This window comes from Monodelphis domestica, chromosome 3, assembly GCF_027887165.1.
Source record: "Monodelphis domestica isolate mMonDom1 chromosome 3, mMonDom1.pri, whole genome shotgun sequence".
Taxonomy (NCBI): Eukaryota; Metazoa; Chordata; class Mammalia; order Didelphimorphia; family Didelphidae; genus Monodelphis; species Monodelphis domestica.
This window is the reverse complement of record NC_077229.1, coordinates 332,105,881-332,119,354: the sequence shown is the minus strand read 5'-3', so window position 1 is coordinate 332,119,354 and position 13,474 is coordinate 332,105,881. Positions and strand designations below refer to the sequence as shown.

The window sequence follows — 13,474 nt, the reverse complement described above, 5'->3', positions numbered from 1 at the left end:
GTATTCTTAACCTTTTTTTCTTGTAGATTAATTGTTGTTTTTTCTGGCTCTATAATTCTTGGGTAGTTTGACTGTGATGGCACTAAATAATTAATTAATTAGACATTGTAATTTTTTATCATTATGGCACATCCCAAACATGAGCAATTAACATTTCCTCAATATTCAGGTTTGTATTTTTCCACCTTCCTTTTAATCATATTTTTATTGTGCTTTGTCTGAGATGATCACTATTCCTGTTTTTGTGAGTTTATTTAAAGCATAATAAATGGTGCTCCAGACCCTTATTTAATTCCATATAAATCTGTTTCTCGTATACAACATATTATTAGATTCTACTTTCAATGAGCTATCTATCCTTTATTATCTTGCAAGTGAATTCATCCCATTGATACAGTGATGATTATCAATTGTTTTGTCTTTCCATTTTACTTTCTTATACTTTTGCTTCTCCATATCTCATTCCACTCTTGACAAAGAAGTTAGTAATAATGTTCTCAATATTAACAAAAAAATGTTTCTACTCTATTTCCCTCTCTTCTTCACCTTGAGTATATACCAATCATAGTATTTTGCCATTTCTTTCTTTCCCTTTAATCCTCACTTCACAATCAATCATCCAAAGCTGAGCTTTATTTTACTGGTGACTAATTCCTCCCAGTTAAACACTTGAGGCAGCTAGGTGTCTAGCTAGACTTAGAGTAAGGAAGGCTTGAATTCAAATCTAGCCTCAGAAATTTACTAGCTTTGTTTTAAGCAAGTCTCTTAACTGGTCTGTCTTAATCTTCTAGAAAAGGAAATGGCAAACCAAAGCATTGGCAAGCCATGATCCATGGGATCACCAAGAACTAGACATGGCTGAAAGACTGAACAATGGAAGTACCCCAATCCCTTCTGCTTCCACCAATTTCTCTACTGAATTTGAATTAAAAAAAAAATCATACTCTATGGGAATGTCCAACCTTCCCATTTCAAATTCAAAAAAAAGTTCATGTGATGTCCACTTCTCCCATCTCTTCTCTCCATGTTTATAAAGTTTTTCTGGAACATTCCAATTATGCAAAATAATTTCACACCTCCTTCCCACTCCCCTCATCTCATATGTATTTTTTTATCCTCCACATCCCCCTTTTTTTAAATTAAATCACGACCATTAAAACAGAACAAATCCAGGCTCTGTATGATTCTTGAAGAAAATAAGGGTTTAAAAGATAATACATACCCATCCAAGTGCTCCAAAGTATTTAACTTAGGTTTCTATTCACTCATGTGTTCATATCTCAAAGATCCTTTTCAGTCCCAGTCTTTTCATCAGGAATTTCTAGAAGTCTTTTATAATATTAAAGATACATTTTTCCCCTGCCAAGAGGATACTAAATATTTGTGATGTAATTTTTGGTCGTAAGCCCAAGCACTCCTTTTCTTTATAGTGGTAGCTACCAAGTTATGTAATACTGATTGTGGTTCTTTGCTATGTGAGTTTTTTATGGTTTCTTAAAATTCTTTTTTCTTTAAACCTGCAAACTCTGGGTTTTGGTTTGACATTGCTTGGAATTTTTATTTTAGGGTCATTTCTAGTTTCTCTTCTCTATCTGTGTAATTTTCATTCTGATTTATTAAAATATGGCATCTAGGCTTTTGTTGTTGTTGTTATCTTGGGAGCCAATGCTTATTTTTCTAGGTCATCTGATGTTTTTGATAGGACTTTCTCTATATTTTCTTTGATTTCATTTGTCACATTTTCTATTGTCTGATAGAGTCACTGACTTCTATCAAATCTAGTTTAAGTTTTGGGGTGTCTGTTACTTGGATAAGATTTTCAATTCTTTCCTTTATTGTCTTTTTTCATTTACAATATTCCTATTTCTAAAATTTCTTTAATGAATCCTACTAGAACTTCTGGCCATGATATTCCTATATAGTTTCTCTTTCTCTAAGTTTGTTTCCTAAACTTGTATATATCCACAAAATGCCTTTATCATCAGCATCTTCTTTAGTTTGTTCATATGTCCAACTTTACTTCCATAATTTGAGATTTTTTTTTCATGATTTCTCTTTGGATATTTGGATATGGTAGTAGAACCATTTATTCCCAAACAGTACTGTCTGAGGCCTTGCCATTGGCTCTTCTCTTCTACAAAAAGAATTGATAGGCCCACGCTTGCTAGTATCATCTCAGTATCAAACAATGACTTCTTCAAATGTATCAGGGGATAGCTATCAACTCTCTACATACCTTCCAAGCTTCTAAAGTGTATAAACTTAAGAGAGTATAAACATGATAGCAGCTCAGCTGGATAAATCATCCTGGATCCTCTTTACTGAGGGGCCACTCTAGCCTGCCTTCTAAATCTTTGTGTCCAGGGTAGACTTGAGTATGTGGAGACTTCCTGGTTGGAGTACTCCAAAGTTGTTGGAAGGCTGAAAGCTTCCCTATGCTTTAATGAACTAATCCCAGATGAGTTGCTCTTGCTGTGCCTCATTTTTAATACCTGCAGGATTTTGGATGTCCCCTTCTGCCAACTTAGGCTAGATGAAATGTACTGAGTGTAGCATCTTCCTTTATATCTTAATTACTTCTTGGCATGGAAATTCTTCATTTACCTTTTATGGCATACATGTGGGAATTGGGTTGTTCTGTTCCTGTTCACTTTGTAATCTTGACTGGAAATGACTGATATAATCTTAAAGCATACTCTTCATATCCCAGAAAAAGTGTTTCATTCTTAAAAAATATGCCTATGTCACTTAATTTTTCCCTACATGAAGATGAATTTAAGGTCATTAAAAAATTAAAGGAAGAGTTTTAAAGGACATTTTACTTCTTTCCAAGACAGAGCAAAAAAGTACCATTTAAAGCCTGAGTCTGAGAGATGGCTTTCTACGAAAAAAACATTCACCAGACACTGGATTTAGGAAGCCCATGGTTGTGGATATAAACATTTACATGATCAGTATAATACTGGATAAACATTTTGGAATGTGTTGTCTTTCTGAGTAGGTATTATTGCCAAGTTTATATATTTACCCGAGGTTTAAGTGGTTTTACTGTTGGAATATCAGTCCCTTCAGCCCTCTGCCTGCTTGAATCAAAGGCTTTCCGTTTTTTGGTAGCAGTTTTCTGACAAATTGGACCATGCTTTTTCTGTTAGAAGAAAGAAGAAAATATATTATATCATTTTCTTTGCAATAAGAAGGTATAATATAAAGTTTTGAGTCTAAGTTATTTTAAAAAACAAATCTCCAAGAACAATGTATTTATAACTCCCATGAAACCAAACCTTATGTTAAAATCTGACAATGGTGAGTACTGATAATGAATGCATATATTTTAAATTTTAGTGAAACCCCAAATTTAATCATTTTTATTACTACTAATGTAAAATGTATAGAGGAGATTTTTTTCTTATTCAATTTCATATGGCCTTAACAGACTAAGTTACAAACAGATTACATTAGTATTTCTTGCCATTTGTATTTCTCCTTTCATTAACCCCACAGATGTTGCCAATATTATAAGTTTCTCTTTGATATACTTTCCATTGTAGTTCTTCCTGCTCAAGCTCTCATTATTATACTTTAAAAACAAGAAACTCAGTGAATGAAATGGAAGTTGGAATAAAAGTATTAAGCCATTTTTAGTGAGGGCTGCAAAAAATTATAAGTATTTGCCAACCTAAATGATAGTCAAGAAAGTGATATTAAAGGTCTAACATGATAATTTGGCCATAATGAATTGATAAATTGAAGAACTCTACAAAATTTTCAGTATCAAAGAATCTCAGAATGCAATTTTAACCTGTACTTGTAAAATGAATATATATTAAACCATCATTGACAAGTGGCCAGATAGCTTCCATATAAATTGGTATAGAACTGCAATGGATGAAGGGTCTTATCAACATAAAGATACTCCCTCCACCACTGCAGATTCCAACACATTTCTGACCCAATAAATGTAGATAAAATAGGCAAATAATCACTGGACTCACTAAGGCAACTGGAAAGAAGGTTCTTCCACAGATCTTGCATGGCAACAATTCTCCAATTTGTACTACACTTCCATTTTCTAAAAGAAAAAAATCAATGAATAATTTTCATTTTTTTAGTTCACAAATTAAACTATGTAACTTTAAAATTCTATTTATAAATTAATATCTGGGGTCAGAGTATACAATACAAAATTGTTAAAAATTCACAAGATTTCAAAGACAATAAAATTAATCTCTCTAAACATAATTTTCTTCAACTTACATTAACTTATGGTTATTTTTTTAAAGGAGATAGCAAAGACTTGTACTTGACTAATAAGCCAAAAATTCTCAGATCTTAAAATGCCCCCAAATTATAAGTAGAATTAAATTGGACTATGAAACACATTCCCTTTCAGGACTGTGCACCAGAATAATTAAAACAAAATAAACAATACCCTATAAAAGCAATTTCCAAAAGTACTTATTTAAAAATAGTAACCTTGGAACTGGGATCTGGTGCTATAATGTATATTTAAGATACTGGTATTTTGTTTTAAAGAAAACCTGAATAGATACCCATGCAATATATATTTACATTTATAATTATTTTACATCATAAAATGTAAAGAAACTGATCTCTAAACATTATTTCAACACTCAGAAAATAATCTACAATGTAACATATGCCTAGGCACCTCAAATTTTATTTTATTGCTCCAACTGTTACCTGTAACAATAATGTTCATCCTATACTAGAACTACAGTATCTAACCATACAACCTAACTTTATTCCTGTCATTTATTTTTTAAAAACTCATTCTATAAAAGGATAAAATGAAATTTTCCATTTTCTCATATATCTTTTAATATATATTTATTAACATGTTTTTCTTTGCTTGTTATATGAAAATTAGTTGAACTGTAAAGTGTCACTAACTATAACATTCATATTAAATTTTAATTTTAAAAAAGTATAAATATGACAAAATGACTCTTTTTAAGGGATCTAATGAGTTCCCCAAAATCCGGTGGAACCAAGTAATAACCACTGGTCTAAATTAAAATGCAATAAACAAAGAATTACATTTGCTTCTAATCTCCCTACTACTTCAATGCTCTATTTTTTTTAAACGTGTGGTGGCACATCTATCACAAAAGACTTATTAAGTCCAGTAGGGCAAAAGTTAAGCAGCATATAATACAAAAGCCAAGTTATAAGCTCTGCCTGGTTCCTCCTTCTCCAATAGCAAAGGCTAGGTTATTTGGGGAGAGTAACTTCAACTACCTGGATCAACTAACTCCATTAACAATCCAGAAAGCTGAGGCAACTGCTGATTGTTTTATCTTGAAGTGGAACTGATGAACTACAATGTCAGCATAATGATGACCAATGAAATACAACCTGTCATATAATCTCTTAAACTTGGTTTTCGTGTATTCCTTATATCCTATCCTCCCCCTAGCTACAAAAAAAAGGTAATAACAATCACCATTAAATTCTCAAAAGCAAAAATTCTACTTAAAAATGTAGTATAAATGCGTAACAGAGATAGAGTCTGGTTCTGTGATTTCATTGGTATGAATGAGAAAATTCCCTCTACCATGCAGATCAGTACTTTCTCTGCAATTTACAATTTTCTGAGAGTTGTCTCAAATACTAAAAGATTAAGTATCATACAGGCAATATATGTACCAAGAACTTGAATCTAAGTCTTCCTGGATTTGAGGGTGACATTCTAGTCACTATGCCCCACTAACTATTCCCACATATAAATTCCAAACAGGTTATTTTTGCAAGTTTGATATGAAAAGGCCAGAGTCTACCCAGATTTCTCATTCAATAGAATTCTAAGTATATGTGTGAGCAGTGATCACTTGGACTAAATAAACTAAGACATGAAAAGAATGGCAAGCTCTACTTGAAGTACATCTCAAGAGTGATGAAATTTAAAGTGAGAGTAACTCTAACTTTATACATGGACTAGACAGTGAGAATTAATGTCCCAATGAGAGTTAAGTACTCAATAGTGCACTAGTCAGCATACCAGTGAGTAATAATCATTCTACTTTACTCATGAGCAAACTCTTGAGTTCTACAGAATCCAGAACTACCACATAATTATGGTTTATCTTAGAAAAAAATCAGCTAGGACAAGAATGATGACAAGAATGATCAGAGAGAGATAGATAAGCAAAAAAAAACCTCCACAACTTTTTTTTTTCTGCACCAGGTCTGATAATTCCTGTCGAGTAGTGGGTCGAAGGGGGCGGGGGGCACAGAGCCAAAATGGAACAAAGGTAATGTACCAGCCTGTTCTCTACCAAATTACCCTCCAAACAACTGTGACATCAGGTCTCAAAATAAATTCTGGAGCAGTAGAACCCACAAAGATGGAGTGAAACAAATTTTCATGGCCAGACAACCTAAGAAGGAGGGGTCTATTGCATCCTGGTGAGAGTAGAGCACTGAGCAAGATACCAAGGCAGGTCTCACCTCAGTAATGAATCAGAGGTGATGGCTTCTGGAGTTCTTAGCAACAATGAATAAGGGGAAAATGGTCAGAAAGAGATTACAAGGGTTCCTTTTCTGGCTCTAAGTACAAGACTCTTTGTCACATTGTTCATATTTAGATCCAGATCACAATCACAGGGCAAGAAGGAATAGCAGACACCAGCAGTTGTGGACACCGAGGGGTAGGGGACTCTGGTCAAGGGCAGAAAAGACTGCTTGTGGTTCTTCATAAATCAGACTACAAGCCTGGATAATGTTAAACATAACCCTCCTTAGATCATAGTCCTTAGAAGAACTGAAAATGTATAGATCCCCAGAGCTATTCTGAAAGCAAGGTATACAAAGAACTGAAGTTTGAAACAGTGATCCCTTCACTATAGGATCAAAGCCCAGTTTTAATTAATAGTAGGGTTTTTTTAAGTTAAAAGAATGGACAGGGGGCAGCTGGGTTGCTCAGTGGATTGAGAGCCAGGCTTAGAGACAGAGGAGGTCCTAGGTTCAAATCTGGCCTCAGACACTTCTTAGCTGCGTGACCCTGAGCAAGTCACTTGACCCCCACTGCCTAGCCCTTACCTCTCTTCTGCCTTGGAACCAATACATAGTATTGATTCCAAGATGGAAGGTAAGGGTTTAAAAAAAAAAGAAAAGACAAAGGTAGGAAAATGAGCAAACAAACTCAACATAAAAAGTTATTTCGGTGACAGGGAAAATAATAAAATCAATTCTGCCTCACTGCACCTAAAGTCTCCAATAAAAATGGGAATTGGTATCAAGAACAACAGATTACTGGAGGAGTTCAAAAAGGATTTTAAAAATCAAATGAGAGGCAGAAGAAAAATTGGGAAAAGAAATAAAAAAGATTCAGGAAAATCATAAGGAAAGAGTTAAAAGCTTTGTAAAAGAAACACAAAATACTGAAGAAAAATAATACATTAAAAAAAGAATAGGCAGGCTACACTGCGAGGCAATGGTAGAGAAGGGAGTGAAGTTTTCCTGCCCTGCTAAACCCCCCCCCCACAAATAACCAAAAATAACTTCATAAAATTAACGCTAGAAGCAGCAAAACATAGGATTCTAGAATGAAGTTGAACAGCCAAGGAAAACTAAGAAAAAAAAGTTTCTAACTTCAATGGCCTCTGTCATGCAGCTGTAGGCCCTGGATGGAACACAACAAACAGAAAAAAATGCTAAAAGCAGCTCCAGAGGGCAAGATTAGCAACCTCACCTTTTATGCTGAAATGAATCCCTGAGTTTACCACTGGAACCTGAATCTGATAGGTGGAGGGCTCTGGTAACAGCCTGTGTCTACTGTAGCATCTGCTGAGAATATATCATGGCTAACTCACAGCTAGAGATTGAAGGAGTAGACACCTTGGAGTCAGCAAGCACCATGCTTTAAAGAAACATTCATAAAGATTTTCAAGTGCCTAGAGGACAAATTCAAGCTGTCCATGAGCCTCCCTCACATTACTAGAGAGAAAGTGAGTTGAGGAAGTACTTGTTTTGGGTGGCTGGACAGAGGGGTAAGATATGCAAAAAATGTCCTTGGGGGCTGGGAAGAGGGAAAACTGAGCAGCTCACTAAATTCTGGACTATAAAAATTGCAATAATTAAAAAGCACCAAGAAAAAAAAAACACAAAAATTTCTGAAACCGGAGAAAATATACATCAACTTAATTGGAACTCTAGGACTCCAAAAAATAGAAACAAACAAACAAAAAGTCTAAGTGGCCTGGCCACTATTATTTTAAAAATAAATAAGAACTAGCAATCAATGGATAAAGAACTCAACTAATGATGGTTATTAGGGGGACACAGATTATCTCAGCTCAAACTCAGAGAACAGCAAAATAAAAGCACTTCAAAAACAGAAAAGAAATACAATAAATGTCCATAAGCTCATAAAGAGCTTTTGGGAGAGCTTTAAAATGATTTCAAAAACCAAATGGAACAAGTAAAGGAAATTTTGGAAGAAAAAATAAGATAAATGCAAGAAATGTATGAAAGAAAGATCACCCAAATGGAAAGAGTTCCAGAAAATTGTGGAAGTAAATAATGAATTAAGAACTCAAATCAGATGAGGAGAAGCTAATGATGTCCTAAGAAAACAAAAAATAATAAAGCAAAATCAAAAGAATCAAATAATAGAAGAGAATATGAAACATCACAAAAACAATCAAAGAAAACCAAAATATTATAGTTGGACACGCAGAAAATTAAGATCAAAATGAGTTTAGACACCACACTCCAAGAAATCATCAAAAAAAAAACTGCCCAGAAAGTCTAGCATCAGAGGACAAAATAGAAATAGAAAGAATCACTGAAAATGCATAGGAACGTGATTGCTACGTTCTGTAGCTCCCAAGTTTAGGAGAAAATTCTAAAAGAAAAAAAGAAAAAAAAACTTAAATGTTTGTTATAGAGCTACAGTTGGAATAACACAAGACTTAGCAGCTATAGTATAAAAAAAGAACACAAGATTGGAACTCAGAATTTCTCAGAACAAAACAAGTGGGCTTACAAACAAAAATAACTTATTCAGCAAAGAGGAATATAATTATAAAAGAGAAAAAATCTAATCATAAGCAACTTAAAACATCAAATTATTTGAGTCTAGTCTGGAAAAATGTTATCTATGGCCCCTGAGAATGGCTTCATTGCCTGAGTATTTTGAAGAATTATATATGGATGGAAGACTCAAGGTTGAGGGAATAGACTAGGATGAGCCAAAAAAGTAGTGAAATTAATCAGGACAAGGCAGGGTGAAATGGCTGTCTCATTCAAAGGAGAAATGAGTAGAATAACTGCCATGGAGAAGGGGTCAAGGGGATGAAGGGCTGGTAGTACTAGAACCCATCTCTTATAAGACCAGGGATGAAGAGAAAATATACACAATTATAGAAAGGTAAAAATTTTCTTAACATACAAAGAAATAAGATGGAAGGAGGATGAAATGAGGGAGGGACTTCAATTCCCCTTGATGATAAGGGAATAAAAGAAGGAAGGATGGCTTCACAGAAAAGAGTAAATGGATAAGAAGAGGGATGGAAGAGTACCACAGAGGCCTACTTATTAAAAAATAGAGGCTGGTTGATTTAATAGAGAGATACTTAATTGTAACAGAGAGTTACTTGTAATAGAGAGATACTTCTGAGGGTGTCTTATTGATCAACACTAGCTGGCTAATGGATGAAAGATTTTTCCTACCCTCCTCCCTCAATGCCTCCTGTTTCCTCCCCTCTTCTGAAGCCTTTAGCTTCCCCTCCCCCCCTTCTCCTTCAATTCACTCAGGGTAAACTATGAGATTTCAGAGGAAACACTCTTTTCTCTTAGTTTCTCAAGAGGGTTTATTTGGGGAAGATAGGACAAGGGTAGAGGTTAAGGTAAGAGAGAGAGGGTTCCCTAGTCTATACAAGGAGCCTTGGTTTTGAGTGTATTGGAGAAATGACAGTTCTGTCACAACTGTGACACAGAGTCTGTCAGGGAGGTATGAGGACAATAGGATTTCTTCTTTCTTCTTCTTCTCTTAACCAGCCCGGTAAATATCAGTCAGTCAGCAAAAGCTTCAGGGTCTTTACCATCAGCCACAAGTAGCTAAAACTTAGCTCATAATCCTCTCCTCCAGCTCCAGAAGCCACAAACTTCTCAGCCTAGGTCAGAAGTAAGTTCAGCCACTGGCTTGGCTCCAAATGTTTTTCCTGGTAACATTCCAAATGGAATGTTCCTTTTGATTGACAACTCTTCTGTCCTCAGCTTTCTGTCTTGCATTCTTGCCTTGAAAATTCTCTCTTACACAGTGAGGGGATAAGGAAATCAAGTAGGAGGAGAGCCCAGTTGGGGGACAAAGAAGGGATTTGGGGAAAGGTAGATAAGTGTAAGAAATAAAATGTAGAGAGACAAAAAGACAGCCAATTGGGAATACACAAAAATCTACTGAAAAGAACTCCTTAAAAAGCAGAATTGGCCAAATAGGAAAAGATATTTTAAAATCACTGAAGAGAAGAACTGTTTAAAAGGCAGAATTGGCCACACAGAAAAAGAGGTACAAATATTCACTAAAGAAAAGAACTCAAAAAAAAGTATAATGTAAATTAAAACAATGCTGAGGTACCACCTCACACCTATCAGATAGGCCAATATGGCAGTAAAGGAAAGTGAGTAAATGCTGGAAGGGATGTGGAAAAATTGGGACACTAATGCATTGTCAGTGGAGTTGTGAACTGATGCAACCATTCTGGATTAGATTAGAACCCATGACCAAAGGACTATAAAACTGTGGATACTCTGTGATCTGATAGTGCCACTACCAGGAATGTATCCCAAAGAGAGAATAAAAAGGGGAGGGGACCTACTCATACAAAAATATTTATAGCAACTCTTTTTGTGGTGGCAAAGAATTAGAAATGATGGGGATGTCCATGAATCGGGGAATGGCTAAACAAATTGTGGTACATGTTGGTGATGCAGTACTATTATGCTATAAGCAAGATGATTTCAGAAAAGACTGCAAAGGTCTGTAGGCACTGATGCAGAGTAAAATAATCAGACCTGGGAGAACATTGTACATGGTAACAACAATATTGAATGATGATTATCTGTGAAAATCTGGCTACTCACCAGTGTAATGATCTGGAACAATCTTGAAAGACTTATGATAGGAACAGTTCTCTTCCTCCAGAGAAAGAACTGTTGGAGTTGTCTATAAAATTAATGTGCTGGGAGGAAAAGAAAATGATCTATGTCTTTAACGAATAATGCTTGGAAATGATCAAATAAAATATATTTAAAAAAAATTAATGTGCTGATGGTTTTATTTTGGATTGTTGATTATGTATGACTTTGCCCTTACAACAATGCCCAATATGGGAGTGTTTTTTGTATGAAAATAAAATTTTAAGGGGGGGGAGTAGAATTGACTGATGGAAAAGGAAGAACAAAAGCTCAAGGAAGAAAATGTATCTTAAAAAATTAGAATTGGTGAGAAATGGTCAAAGGATATTAACAAGCAATTTTCAGATAAAAAACAAAGCTATCAATAATCATAATAAAAATGTTCTAAATCACTCTCAACATTAGAGAAATGCAAATTAAAATAAAGCTGAGGTACCATCTCATATCTATCAGATTGGCTAATATGACAGTAAAGAGATAATGGGGAGATGGCAAAATTGGGTCACTAATGCATTATTGGTACACTTGTGAACTGATCTAACCATTCTGGAGGGCAATTTGAAACTATGACCAAAGGGCTATAAAACTATGTATTTATTTACCCTTTGATCCTATAATTCCACTACTGGGTATATATCCCAAAGAGATCATAGAAAAAAGAAAAGACCTACTTGTTCAAAAATATTTATAGCAGCTCTTTGTATAGTGGCAAAGATTTGGAAACCAAGAGGATGTTCATCAATAGGGGAATGGTTGAACAAATTGTGGTACATATTGGTGATGGAATACTATTGTACTACAAGAAATGATAAACGAGATGATTTCAGATAAAGTTGGAAATATTTGTATAAACTGATGCAGAGGTAAACAAGCAGAATACTGCAAACAGTAATAGCAATATTAACAATGACTGAACTGTGAAAACTTGGCTACTCTCAGCAATGCAATGATCTAAGACAATTCTGAAAGACTCATGACAGGAAATGCTATCTATCTCCAGAGAAAGAAGTGTTGCTTCAGAGAGATGTAGATCTAAGTATAGTATCTTTCACAGTGGTGTATTCTGGGGTTTTGGTTTTTTATGAATGTGCCCATACAATAATAACCAATAGGGAAGCGTGTTTTATATAATACTATGTTTGGTTCACATCAAATTGTTTACCATCTCCAAGTGGGGAAAGAGAATGTGTAGAATGGATTAGGCTCTTCTCTGACTGTAACAATGAAGGTACTTAGCTCTTCCTTGATTGTGAAAATTGAATTATAATCTCCTATCTTTCTGTTGATTTAATCCCCAGAAATGTAAGCACAATACTTGAAGTTGAGTGGGAAGATCTGCCCATGTTAGATCTGATAACCAAGGGTGTAAATATCCCACTTAATCATGAAGTGGGAGATCTGTGACCCACCTGTGCATTAGTAGGTAATGAATTAGAATCAACTAACTGCCTTCTGGGCAGTCCTAGAGCAGAGTGTCAGCTATGATTAGTAGATATGGACTTGGGGAAAGTGATGCAAGAAAAAAAGGTCTTTAAAAACAAGAGACAAGAGCCTGAGGGAGGTTAGTGTTCTGGGAGTTGTTGATGGTTGGTCTTCTGAGAGTTTGAAAGAGACACACTTGGAGTGGAGCCTTCTGGAGTTGAGGGTGATAAAAGAATCTGCAGATTAAACTGACAATGTGGTGAGTATAAAAGGCTGACTTCCTTCCTTGCGCTTTCTGGAGGCATAAGACTCCATGAAAGGTCCATTGTCTTGAGACTCCTTTCCCCTGGCTGGGGCCTTAGAATTTCTACCTGGCTTCTCTCCCCTCTCTCCTCTCCACCCCCCCTTTCTCTCCTCCTTAATATCTTCCCTCTATTGTAAAAATAAACTACCATAAATTCCATTTTACTTTAGTAAATCATTTTTGGGATTTAGAAATTAAATCCCTGGCAAACCAATTAAATATTCATTCAAACCATAAATTTAACAAGAAGGAGATGGTTTGGATCTTATAATTTTGGAAAACCTATATTGAAAGCTATTACATGTAATGGCAAAAATAAAATATCTTTGAATTTTAAAAATTAATAAAAATAAAAACTCAAATTCAGCAAATAGAAGCTAATGACTATATGAAAAACAATAAAAGAAAAAAAATTGAAATATATCACTGGAAAAACAAATGACCTGAAAAACAAATCCAGGAGAAATGATTTAAGAATTGCTGGACTATCTAAAAATCATGATTAAAAAAAAAAAAGGCCTAGATACCATGTTTAAGAAATTACCAAGGAAAACTGACTAGATAGTCTAAAACAACAGGGTAAAATAGAAA

The 13,474-nt window shown here is 34.8% G+C and overlaps 1 protein-coding gene across 6 annotated transcripts in view; it reads right to left on the bottom strand.

Annotated features, from left to right (window-relative positions):
• The window catches only part of ZC2HC1A (zinc finger C2HC-type containing 1A), a 131,801-nt gene that overhangs the window by 48,015 nt on the left and 70,312 nt on the right, over positions 1-13,474 (bottom strand). For all 6 annotated transcript variants that reach the window (XM_056824130.1, XM_056824131.1, XM_056824133.1 and 3 more), the window contains 2 exons: positions 3,993-4,069; positions 3,029-3,145 (listed from right to left, as the gene is read on the bottom strand). In XM_056824130.1, coding sequence (XP_056680108.1) covers positions 3,029-3,145; positions 3,993-4,069 — 194 coding nt within the window. The remainder of the gene's footprint in view (positions 1-3,028; positions 3,146-3,992; positions 4,070-13,474) is intronic.